At 40.2% G+C, this 13,517-nt stretch overlaps 1 protein-coding gene across 2 annotated transcripts in view; it reads right to left on the bottom strand.

Annotated features, from left to right (window-relative positions):
• The window catches only part of LOC119420003 (stAR-related lipid transfer protein 13), a 75,259-nt gene that overhangs the window by 19,530 nt on the left and 42,212 nt on the right, over positions 1–13,517 (bottom strand). Inside the window, exon 1 of one of the 2 annotated variants that reach the window (XM_037687371.1) lies at positions 11,137–11,329. The exons of the other annotated variant lie outside the window; for it this stretch is intronic. Within the exon in view, the coding sequence (XP_037543299.1) occupies positions 11,137–11,263 (127 nt within the window). The 5' untranslated portion in view covers positions 11,264–11,329. Of the gene's footprint in view, positions 1–11,136; positions 11,330–13,517 lie in introns of those variants that run through there. 2 annotated transcript variants of the gene reach the window in all.

Below are 13,517 nucleotides of genomic sequence, written 5' to 3'. Positions count from 1 at the left end.
CGCCAGCCTTTCAGTCATTTCACTTGTGGAACACTAAAACCAGTAAGCTCATTAGTTTTAGCTCAACCTGTGCAACGTTACATACAGACATTACACACAAAATGTAACACACAGGTACATTTCTATGTTGGTTTGAAGTTATTGCTTGAAATGCACAAAATGGCACGCTTCATGACAGTTTGCTTGTTTTTGTTTGTGCAGAAAAAAAAAGTGGCTAATCTCCTGACAGTGTGGGAACAAAAGCACTGCTATTCATCTGTGTAGAATTTAATCAAGAGATTAATTAGTACACAAACAGTGCTATAAGTAGGACACAAAACACCACAATGCACACAGTCAGAGAGAGCTAATCCAAGCTGTCAACTGTGCATTTCCCTGTTTCGTGGCGCTGCAGCCCCGCTGTGGCTGAATATGGAACAACAGGCATGGAGACAATGGAGCTACAGCAGAGAAAGGCAGATGGTTGGTGTGTTCGAGTTCGAACGTGTGGTAGATTATGACTTTGGTTCTCTGTGGGGTTCTCAAAGGGGTAGATAACACATGTGCCAACAACTCTTACATAATAGGCATAACACGAGCACCCTAATGTCCTCGCAGCTTTTTTCAATCAAAGTTCTTCCCTCTGCCCTTCATTTCCTGCCCTTTATCCAGTGCCGCTAATCTTGACAATGTGGAACATTTTTCTCTCTCTTATGGCCACCGACTGCTGGGTCCCAGGGACCCTAAAGAGCCACACATGACATCATTTCCTGCTTAGAATTTCCCATGAGTGGCATGTGGACTAAGAACAGCAGCGGCAGGAAGTTCCAGCATGTCAGGCGGGGTAATTGTTGCACCAAGATGCACCGACGGATACAAGCAGCAGTGAAGAGGAGCACTAGAAAATCTGCCTGTTTTGCTGAGAATGCGTGTATGCTAGATGGAAATGACTAATTAAATTTGCTTTAGAGTCTGAAACACTAGCTAAAAACAGCAAAACATTAGCTAAAAGTAGAAAAAGGCTAGCTGAAAGTATCACTGAAAGTATCAAAACATGAAAAACAAGTCCCATATTTATATATGAAAGGCTAAAAAAGTAGTGTAATTAATCTGCAAGAAAATTTTGTGAAAATAAAACAAAATGGGGAAATAAAATGCAAAATTTGAGTGTTTTTAGAGAGTATGTTGTTATTTACTGTATTAATTGTAAATGTTGCTCATTAAAATCAGTGTCAGCGGTTGAACCCGATGTCTAGAGGAGATAAGTGATGCAGATTAGAGACGAGCACAGAGCCTGCCTGGAGAGCAGCCATCTCCTCACAGACGCAAAATCATTTGGTCATTTATGTTTAAAGTTTAAAAAAATTAAAAGCATTGAAGAAGACGAGGAGCGACAGGAGAAAAAGGGAGGAAGAGACGTAAAAAAAAAAGAGCCTGTGCCTGTCCTGTCTCATGTGTTTCATCCATCCTGCCCCCAGGAATGCTCCATAAAACAGAATCAAGCCCGACATGAAATCAGTGCCGGTTCAGACACAGACTGTCTGTGCAGCATGAGCTGAGGAGGGTTTACAGACACATATTAGAGAAATGGAAAAACGGGTGTATATTGTTTTTGTTTATTATTATACATTAGGATTATGATGAGTGTTCATGGCCTTCATGTGAATCAAATAAGACAGACGGACTGAAGGTCAAAGTCTGTGATATTATTTCTCCAGCAGACAGGGTTACAAAAAATATCACATGCATTCAAATGGCTTCAGCCTGCATGTAAAGTGCTGTTTGCATGTGACACCTTATTGTTACTGTGTCCCTTGAATTGGCTTTGGATTTGGGGGTTATTTGTTTTTCCGAGTTTTTCAGTTGTTTGTAGTTAGATAATTTAGTCCTGTTGTCACCAGCTTGATTTGGTAGTTTCACACAGATTTGTTCTATCAGGAACAAAACAGTTCCTGCTCACCTGCATCTTCTCATTAATCGCCCGCCCCAGTCCATGTAAGCTCTTCGATTTCCTTCATCTTCATCAGGTCCTCGTCATCCACGTGTTCTGTTCCCGGGCCCCAGTTTGACTTTTTTTTTTTTATTCATTAAACACCTAAAATAGTCCTGCCTGCCCTGAGGAGTTGTCTGTTTTTATGGGTTCTGTTTCCCAGCATATGACAAAAATACAGGTTCAGCAAAATAAATTAGAAAAGCGTGAAACAGTTCAATATATTTTGTCAGGTACTTCAGAAAGTGAAACTATTCTATAGATTCATTACACTTAGTGAAATATTTCAAGCCTTTATTTCTTGTAATGTTGTTGAATGTGGCTTACAAATAATGAAAAAACAACATTCAGTGTCTCAGAAAATCAGAATATTGCAATAAAGTTCTATATTTGAAACTCATGCTCACTATACACAGATATAGACATGAGCTACAAATGCTGCATTCCTCAAGTCAAGCCACTCCTGAACCAGAGACAAGGTCAGAAGTGTCTTTCCTGGCTGAGGAGAAAAAGAACTGGACTGTTGCTCAGTGATAAAAAGTGTTCTTTTCAGATGAAAGTAAATTTTGCAAGTCATTTTGAGATCAAGGAATACATGGATAAAAAAAAAATCCATCCATCTATTATCTTTACTCGTTTCTTCCTTTTTGGGTCACGGGGGTCACTGGGGCTGATATCCAGCAGTGGCTGTGGGATTTGATCCGGCAACCTTCTCACTGAGAGGCAGCAGGTCTACCAACTGAGCCACCATGCCATGCCCAAATAACAAATATAAAAATAAATAAATAATAATTATAAGGACATGTAGAAAGGGTTATTATACCTGCTTATTAGATGATAATAAGTATAATACTAAAGCAATATGTACTATTTTAAATTATACAAATTACACAGATCATTTCACAAGTGGGGGGGAAATTGCAAACGTTCAGGAGGTGGTGGAACAGTTTAACAAATTCTCTGTGGATGTGGGTCCAAATTTAGCCAAAGACATAAGAACCATGGGAGGAACATGTGATGAGGAAGAATTGGAAGGAAAAAATTTGGATTTGATTATTTTAGACAAGATGGACAATGGAGTGAAATGTAAGAATATAACTTCAGCAGACACTGACGTATTTAGTTAAGAAAGTAATTATAGGAATTGTTGTGCCACTGCACCATATCTTTAATCTGGTGCATTTCCAGAAAGAATAAAGGTAGCTAAAGTTATACTGTTAAATAAAGCAGGAGATAAACAGTTGTTCACTAATTACAGACCAGAATCATCCATCCATTATCTTTTACCCGCTTCTTCCATGTTGGGTCATGGGGGGTCGCCGGTGCCCATGTCCAGCAATCACTGTGCGAGGTGCGGGGTACACCCTGGACAGGTCTCAAGTCCATCATAGGGCCACCAGAATCATTATTATCACAATTCTGAAAAATACTTGAAAAACTGTGTATAAAATTGGTCAACTTTAAGACCAGTGTAAAATGATAATGAATAGTCAGTATGCATGGAGGCTCAGTTAGTTGGTAGACCTGCCGCCTGTCAGCGAGAAGATAGCTGGATCAGATCCCAGTCGGGGCCTTTCTGGGTGGAGTTTGCATGTTCTATCTGTGCATGTGTGGGTTTTCTCCGAGTACTTCGGTTTCCTCCCACAGACCAAAAAATATGCATGTTAGACAGATTGGTAACTCTAAATTGTCCCTAGGTGTGCGTGAGAGTGTGAATGGTTGTTTGTCTCGTTTGTCTCCATGTGTCCCTGTGATGGACTGGAGACCTGTCCAGGGTGTCCTCCACCTCTCGCAGTGACTGCTAGGTATGGGCACCAGTGACCCCCGTGACCCGGAAAGAAAAAAGCAGGTAAAGATAATGGATGGATGGATACTCAGTATGGGGTTAGATCCTCAAGATCCACCACCACTTACATAATTAATAAAAAACATATCTACTGTGTAGACAGAAGATAATTTACAGTTGGAGTTTTAATTGACTTACAAAACATATGATACCATGAATCACGATATATTAATTAACAAAATGGTGAGGTATGGGGTCAGAGAGGTGGTTCTTGACTGACTAAAAGCTTTATTACTGATAGGAAACAATTTGTACAAATGGGACACCATGGATCATCATGCTTGGACATTAATTGTGGTGTCCCTCAAGGATTTGTTTTGGGGCCAAAGCTTTTCATACTGTACATAAATGATATCTGTAAGGTATCTAAATTACTGAAGTTAATCGTTTTTGTGGACGACACAAATGTTTTGTGCACTGGGGACAACCTGCAGCTGCTTTTAGAAATGCTTGAGAGGGAAATGAGTAAATTTAAATATTTGTTCATTAAAAACAAGTCTAGACAAATTGATGCTTTTTGGAAAATTGGAAAACTAATATAGACATTAAGCTGAAAATTGATTATGTAAATATAGAATGGGTATTTGAATATCACTTCTTATTTTTCTTATTTTAATAGATTGCAAACCCAGCTGGAAATCTCACATAAGGTATCTGAGCTAAAAAGTTGCAAAAACAATAGGAGTAATGAGCAAAACCAGGTATATTTTAAATTAAAAAACAATACAAAGCACACTCTTTACTATGTTCCTGTTTTACCACATCTGTGTTAGTGTACTGCAGTTTAAGGAAACACCTACAAAAGTTATGCACGTTACAAAAAATATCTATAAGAATGATGAACCACACAGGATATCAAGCTCATACAAATGGTTTGGTTTTCCAATAAAAAAAATTCTACAATTTATGGACAGGGTAAATTTTCAACCTGTTCAGTGATTAATTAAAGCAAGAAATAATCTACTGCCATTAAGTATATAAGAGCTATTTACAGTAAAAGATGGGGTATATTTTTTAAGAGGGAATTTAAACTTTAAACAACCAATGACCAACACAACTTTTAAAAGTTTGTGCATAACAGTATGTGGAGTGAAACTGTGGAGCAGTATTGATACAGCAATAAAGGAGTGTAACACTTAAAACATATAAGAGCAGATACAAAAGGGCTTTAATAGGAGGATATAAAATGGACTGATTGGAAAGTAAGCTGTGAAAAGAGGGATTGTGTTTAAGACATCAAAGTTCATGCTCAGTCATCCAGGTACAAAATCTAATAATGGTCAATCGGGTCATCTGGACAGTTTCTTTTTAGTGGAAAGACATTTCGCCCTCTATCCGGAGGGCTTCATCATTATGTGCTTGTATTTGAGTGTGCATGGGTATAAACATGTTATGTTTGAAATATATACACAATGTATAAATGTATGAATTATTTATTATAACGGTATTTATGATAGTTAATGGTGTATCTATGCATATATGTGTGTGCATACGTGTGGCAAAGAGGGTGAAAAAAGAAAAGGGTGTATCTAAGAAACAGGGAGTGGAAGTTGAAGAAGCCATACAGTCACGCAGCGCATGCAGAAACATGCTAACATGTTTCTTTATCAACATTCCTGCCATATTTCACCTGCACATATTCAGCATTTGGCAGATTTAATGGAACTTGTTTTTTTTTTTATTATCAAAAGGGCTGGGTTAACACAACAAATCTTTAATGTGTTTTTATTATTTGCTTAAATCAATCATACATCACAAAAGCATCTGGAAGAAGACCTACTGCATCCTCTTTTACAATAAACTCAGTGAGGAGCTTACATTTTCTCCAACGCTCTGTCCGATTTTGTGTTTACTTTGGGAAACGTGAGTCATGTGACAGGAAGTAAAGGAAGTGACCAGTTAGGAAGGCGAAACACAGACAAGCAATAACACTCAGGCCCTCTATAAAGTGTGACTGCTTTCATAGTTATGAAAGACATATCTGATTCAGAGCGGTCTCCTTCTTGGTCAAGTTACAATCTAAATAACAAAGACTTTAAAACAACACTACAACAGAGGATAAGCAGGTTGTTACTATAGACTGAAATGTTGTATTCTGTAGCACAGGGGTCCCCATTGATGGACCAAGGTCAAGATCTGAATCCAAATGAAGCTTTAACTGGTAGGTGGGCAAACTGCAACAAAAGGTTTGGCACAACTTTTCTAATCTTTACAGTTCTGGTCTTTAAATGGTGGACTGAAGTCTCGATTCAGACCAAAGTGTAGATTTATCTGGACCCAAATTGGTTAATGAATTTCAATTTTTTTTTTTTTTTTTTTACACCTGCACACTTTTTCTCTTATTCACAGTAATTCATTTTAAGAGGCACTGCTTTTCTAAGCTTTACATCAAGGCAAGAACCACAGCTGCCTTCTGGTTCTCTCTGCATATATACCTGGACTAGCCAGTTCTCACTATGAGACACAAAAACAGGAACATGTCTGCGATGGTTTTGTTAAGTTCCTGGCAAAAACCAATGCAGACATGCTCCTGTTTTTAGTATTGTACACTGCCTTACAATCTAGCTGTTTTTTCACTACTTTTCCTTTGAATTATCCTTTTAATTGTGAATAAATAAATAAATTTGTACACTTCCTTTATGGTTGTCTATTGAATTTTTTATTTTTTATGATTGTCTGTTGTTGTCATTGTTGTACACTGTTGTCATCATTCTTTGTTAAAATTCAAATCTCTCTTGTAAATGAGTCCCCGAGGCTCAATGGGATTAACCTGTCTAAATAAAGTTTGAACGAATGAAAAAATAGCCCTTTTTTAATATAAAATTAATTTATTTTGTAAGACCTTGTTGCTTTTTTCATGAACGGCCACTGCTGTAGCCGAATTATTCTTATTCTTCTTATTTTTTAATATTTTCTGTTATTTTTTATACCTTGTGTATGTTCCTTCGTACTGAAACTCTGGCACAACAATTTCCTGCAGGATCAATAAACTTCTATCTTATCTTATCTTATCTTATCTTATCTTATCTTATCTTATCTTATCTTATCTTATCTTATCTCATAAGCCCAAAATGTGAAACTCCTTAACAAATGGCTAACAATTTCATATAAAAAGGCTGTTATCTGAATTATTTCTCTCTCATTTTTATGGTTTAAAATAGCTAGGAGCAGCCCGGTCTGAGCAGGAGATGTGACTTCAACCAGAAGAGAAAAGTCACTCAAAGAACATTTGTCTAGCAGCTGGTTTTACCAGATTAATTTTAACTTGTTTAAAAATTCTAATTTTTATCTTTTTTCCCCCTGAAATATCTTCCAACAGTTTAGGCCTAATTTAAACTGGTCATCAAAGCAAATAAAAAGACACAAAGTAAATCCTAGCAAGTGAGGACTGCTTTAGTCCATTGCTCTAACCCGTTCCCGGTCTACCTTGTGCCAGCCTCCTCAGCAGCTGCTGGCGAGCAATGATGCGAGAGAGGCGCAGGGCGGAGCGCCGTCGGGGGGAGTCTCCCAGCCTCAGGTAATAGTCCTGTCCATCAGGTGTCATGGCCTCCAAGCATGTCCTCTCAGTGGTGCAGTCACCGTCACTCTCACTGTCATTACTGTCACATTTGGCACTCTGATCTATGCCCTCCAAGATGATATTCTCAATTTCTGTTTTATTTGTGGCGTCTGGCCTCTCCTCTCTGCCGATTGTGTCCAAACTCTTTGCATCATCCCCTGTTCTGTCCTCACTGGTTAAATCCACAGGATGAGTAGCTCTTTCAGCACCGGTTACATCTTCCACCTTGAATTTTCCTGATTTTTCCATCCCTGCAGTATTCGTTCCATAAGCAACTTCATAAGCTGTCCATGTTTACTGCAGCGTCCATCTCATCTAGAAGGGTCACAGTCCAGCCTCCAACTTCCATTGCAACTAACCATAGAAAGAAACATCCAGGTCTTCTTCACGCTGACGCTGATGAATTATTGTGCAAGCATTCTTGGTGAATTCCTGCCTCTAACATGCCCTCACTGGAAGCCAATCCGCCCTCCTCCAAATCGAACAAACACGCAGGCTTCATCACACCACTTGACTTGTAGATGGCCGTGCCAGTTTTCCACATGCAGGCTGACGGCTCAGCTCAGACGGGAGGAAGGTGAACTCACAATCTGTTCATTTTTTACAGAGCAAGGGTCCATCATTTGGTCACAAAACTGCTCCGCTTCCTGAAGCTCTGCCAAGGAAACTATTTGGTACATGAACCCTCAAGCATATTGTGGATGTCTGAGAGGGGCATTCCTCTGATCAGCTGGATGGACGCCTGGAAAAAAGTGATCCCAACAGTCACATCCTAATGCGAAACGAGGAAGGAGCAGAACAATAGAGAGTACAGGGCGTGAGAGAGCTCAGGGGAATGCATGAAGGAGCATTGTTTCTATGGTGAGTGGGACTGTAATGCCTCGGAGAAATGTCCCCTACATCTATACACCAACACGGAACTTGAGACCAAAGACATGAACACATGTTCAATATTATACCAAATATATCCCAAGAATAAATTTAAAGGAGGCTACAAAAAAGAGGCTGAGCACAAAAGAGCTCATAGGTCGTTTGAAAAGTAAAAGCTCAGTCAGTGAAGTTGTAAAACACAAATGATTACATTTGATCACACTGCCCTCTTGAGGAAACCCAGGAAATCAATAATGTTCTTTAGTCTTTTAAAGGAAGCAATCAAGAATTGTCTTTGTGGCAATGATTTCTTCTCAGAACAGACAAAAGAGGCACAGTCCAAAACTGTTTAAAGAAGTCTAAAACCCGACTGAGTGTACGGACTACAGTCTGGTGACAGTAATGTTATATTGAGCCCAACAGATGCACGCACTGTAACTGAAGCAGCAGAGTGAGCACGCAGTAATGTAATACCTGCGCTTTGTGGGTTTCAACAAGAAGGACCGGAGTCTAATATATAAATATATATTTAAAGTGACAGAATTGATCTAGTTCTCCACTTCAAATGTCTGAACAACATTAAACAAAAGTATAATCATTTGTAAATGTTGTAAAGAATTACTGCATGACTCCAAACTTTGGATTTCTTGGAGACATAAACTAAATCTTTGGATAAAATCCTAAATTTCCCATCAATGTAAACAAACTCCAGCTTGTCTAAATCATGTTATTTTGCATGTTTAATTATTCCACAAAAAATGTTTACATGTGGTTTATTAGTTAACTTTGAACAGGCATATATAAAGTTGCATTGCACTTTAGTTGATATGTCTTATAATTTATTAAAAGCAGCATTGTTTGCAATCAAATCAAAAGTCTTTCCAGTATAAAATTAATTTATTGTAATAAGATGATATCCAAAGTGGTGATTTAAACACTGATGTTGCCAAACAGCATCCTTGAGGCACAAACATGATCTAAATGAGCTTTTGGACAATGCTGGGTTCTCCATCCCTGAACTTTACCGTGTAGACTTGAAGGCAAATGGCCCTGAGATGAGGATGGAAAAACAAAAATCTGACCACAAATAAACAATTTATCAGCTGTCAGCTGAGGACGTTCAGAGCAGCAAAGAAAGCTCCACAACAGATGGATAAAGCCGTTTGTATACATTTTCTCTAACGCCATCTATGCTTTCTAACAAACCAACACACACACACTTACACACAGATGTATTCCCACACCAGTGGAACTAAAACCCACAAATCCCGCAGGCAGAGGTAGACTCCACCCCCCACTACTAATCCAAAAAATCTGCAGAATTACGACTAAATCCAGACCCAACTCTCATTTCACACACACACACACACACACACACACACACACACACACACACACACGCACGCACGCACGCACGCACGCACGCACGCACGCACGCACGCACGCACGCACACACACACACATTCTTGTAAACATACTTTTTGGGGACTATGCACTGACTTCCATTCATTTTCTATAACCTAACTCTTACCCTATCCCTAACCATTACTAGTACATGCCCAACACTAACCCATCCGCAATTCACACCTAACCTCTGACCCCCCAACAAGACTTATCCTTAAGGGGACCTGGCTTTGGTCCCCATAAAGAGCATTTGATTCCCACATTGCATGATTTTTTGTAAAAATGGTCCCTGTAGGTAACCTGAAACAAAAACGCGTGCACACACGAACCAGAAACAACAAAGTTCAGGTGAACAGGTCATTTTTCATGCAACTGCAGTTTATTCTAGGTTGCAATTGGACTGCTAAATAAATAAATAAAATCTGTAAAAATGTATGGAATGCTTGCTAAAATGTGTTAATGACGCAGAAACTGAGTTTAGAACAAGCTGGACAAAATTAGCTAAACTTAAAAGCTAAACTTAGTTATGCCAAAGCAGCATTCACACACAGTTTTCGTGCGATTTATTTATGAATCAGAATAAACGAAGTCACTTTGTTTCGTGTGTTTTATTCGCTGTTGTCACTTGTTTGTCTTGGCTGTCCTGCTCTCGCAGACTGGAGAAGGCTTTGCTGAAAAAGCAAAGTAACTGTGAGTCCAGATGTGGGAAGTTTAAAGCTTTTCCATCTCCAAATCTGATCCAGACAGATTGTAAGCTGTGTGTTTTTGAGCTGGGGGGTGTGTGAAAAAAAGGAAAGTGTGGACAGGTTGAAGAGGTGAAAATGAAGGAAAGGAGGATAACTAGCATAAATCAGAGTGAAAAATATTCTTCAAGCTGTTCTGGGCAGTGTGGTGGTCTGTGGGAATGTTCTCCATTTAATTTGTTGAAGTGCACATCACTGTAATCACATTAAAGCGGGGAGACAGCTGCAGCTCTGCCTCGCTTCTCCTCCTCTTCCTCCCTCTGTGACGCACAGCAGAGTCTGCGCATCCGGGCTGCAAACCGGCTGACCCTCCAAACTTGGTGCATAGCGCGCACATCAGACCCCCCCCCCAAAACACAGTAAAGGTGTGAAAGCCTCCCTGAAAAATCATATTTAAATGGACCACCTGACAAAAATAAGGAGTACCGAGTCGCTGCCACCAGATTTAGAAGCAAATATGAATGAGTGGCATCTGCACCCCCTCCCGCAGCGCATGCCTGCGCTGTTTCCAGCACTAAATCTGACAATGACCTTCCCAAAATAATCCGAGGGGCGCTCTGCGCCACTACTGGGGGCTATGCAGCAGTGTGCCAAAACTGGACATAAACTTTGGTCCTTGATGTCATTTATGAAATAAGGGAGAATAAAATCTGCCCCAGAACTGAATCTTTTCCAAAAGAAAGTACATTTCTGGAGGTGGCAGTTCACTAGAAGAAGATGAGCTGCAGTGAGTCTGTTTCCTGACCTGCGAGTCGCCTCTCCCGGACATTCCTCCACAGCAGATCCCAAGCCCTGGACGTGGAGTCCCGCAGCTGCTCGCTGATCGAGCGCCGCAGCTGGAGCTTAGTGGCACACCTCCGCGGGCTCGTCATGACTGCGCATATTCCCGGTCCACAGAACCAGCGCCAGCACGATCCTCCAGTCCGCTCGCTCTTTGCTCCGCCGGCTGGGACTGCGCGCGCCCTCCACCCCCGCAGCCTTGGTACAGTCTCCGCTCCACCTGGTCTCTGCGTCACCTTCCTGCACCGGCAGAGGCAGCGGATTTAGGTCCTGTCGTCCGTGATCCGATCTGAAATAACACCCACCCCCCCTCACACAGATCCAGCATCTGCACCCCTCCCTGCCCACAGCCCGACTCTTTCAGGGCGAAGGTGGAGAAATGTTTCTACGTAACTTCAGCTCGTGAGGCCGTGGAGCCAGATGTGAGAGGCGGTTTAACCCCCTCCCCTCTCCAAATGTAAGACCCCTCCACACACACACACACTAATACATAGCGCACACAAACCCACCCACTCACCCAAACAAGGATCCCTTTCAATCTCATGATGCGTCACAGCGCGCAGTCATGCCACACATGCATGCGCACAAGTCACAACTGTGCCTGAGCTCAGTGTGTTTGTCCATTCAGTCCCACCTCTGACTGCAGCATTCACAAGTGTCACAACTGAGAAGTGCCCAGGGCCAAGCTGATTATTTCAACCTTGCAGTGAGACAGAAACAAAAATGCAGAGAATGATCTGATCTGTGAATTGAAATGCAGGACAAGAATAAAGTGCTGGTCCCTAAGCTCCAGATAGTTCATGGGTCATTTGGGACCAAGACCGCACACGTTAACATTTCTTTAAACAATCTCTGTAAACATCTTTAGAATTTGTTCTGCAGTTTGCAAATTGGCCACTTCCAATTGCTTCTCCTTGCTGGTCTCGACTCAGTCTCAGATACTTGTAATATCCAAGCAAACCTTAAAAACTAGCCCTAAATCAATAAAGTGAAAAATATTTGGAGTTTGAAAGTTATCTTAAAATCTGGTTCTTGGTGCAACAATGTTTGGGGACCGCTGCATTTAAGCTTCAGTCAAAAATCATCTGGTCAGTGTTGGGACCATGTTGAATCAAATCATTCAGATGAAACTGACTGATCCTAGAAGAACCCTGGTACTGCAATAAAAATTAAAAAAAGCAGATGAAGAGCTGTGGTTGGATCGTTTTCCATACAAACTCAGTGAAAAATGAACACTTTGACAGACACAGAAGTCTACCACTAAGATAAACTGTAAAAATAAAATCAGCAGCGAGTAAGATGCACTTACACTGTGAATAAGTGCATGTTGGGGCAAAATAATAATAAAAAAAAGATTTGGTGAGGTATCTATGCTGCAGAATTTTCATGTATAAGTCTGTTTACATTTGATGTCAGGTCAAATTCCCTGTTTTTAACAAAAATAAATACAATAAACTGCCTCTGACAATGGATGGAGTCGAAAAACAGTTCTATTAAACTTATTCATCAGTTTTTTCAGCTGGTATCCTTGGTTGTCAGGATATGACAATAAAAAGTGTCTCAGTGTTTGTTTGTTTGTTTTTTTTACATCATTAAGCTGTTTTTTTTAAATCATGACTGTTGTTTTTGCCACGACAGTGCACATGTAGACATAAACGTGAAGCATGAAGGCACAATCAATACTGTAATATTACACAAAGCCACATCCAGACAATGTCAAGCCCAACTCTGCTCAGACCGGATCCGACCGGGCCTGCTTGAAATCAAGACCATGGAAAAAGCAGAAAGATGATAAAATCACATCACCGCAAATATTTTTCAGCTCTTTGCATTATTTGTAACAATTGTCTATACAGTAGTCCATTGCTACTTTGCAGTTCGTTTTTCACAGACTCACTCTTTCGCAGTTTTTCAAAATAAGATAGGACGTGACACACAACTGGCTGATTGATGGATGAGCCACAAGATTGTCATGGAATTTTTATTTAAAATAAATCATTTTAAATTATTTAGCACCTACTGCACCTGTGTGCAGCCCACAGCTGCAGGAGAAGTTTCTTCATGCAGCGTGCCACATCTCTGCTCTGCAGCAGAGAAGTGGGCGTGGCCAAAATAATTGTCAGGAAGCAGAGAGCTGAAATCATGACATGTTGTGCTCTTTTAGAGCGTTTAAAGTTTAGAAACATTGTTTAGAATATTGCAAGAGTGTGGGAAAGGTTTAAAACACCTTCATACATACATACATACATGCATGCATGCATACATACGTACATACGTACATACGTACGCATGCACGCATACACGCATACACACACACATATATATATATATATATATATATATATA

This window comes from Nematolebias whitei, chromosome 14 (genome assembly GCF_014905685.2).
Source record: "Nematolebias whitei isolate Nwh7 chromosome 14, NemWhi1, whole genome shotgun sequence".
In the NCBI taxonomy this organism is placed as follows: Eukaryota; Metazoa; Chordata; class Actinopteri; order Cyprinodontiformes; family Rivulidae; genus Nematolebias; species Nematolebias whitei.
Note: the sequence above shows the minus strand (reverse complement) of the source record. Positions and strands in the feature narration are given on the sequence as shown.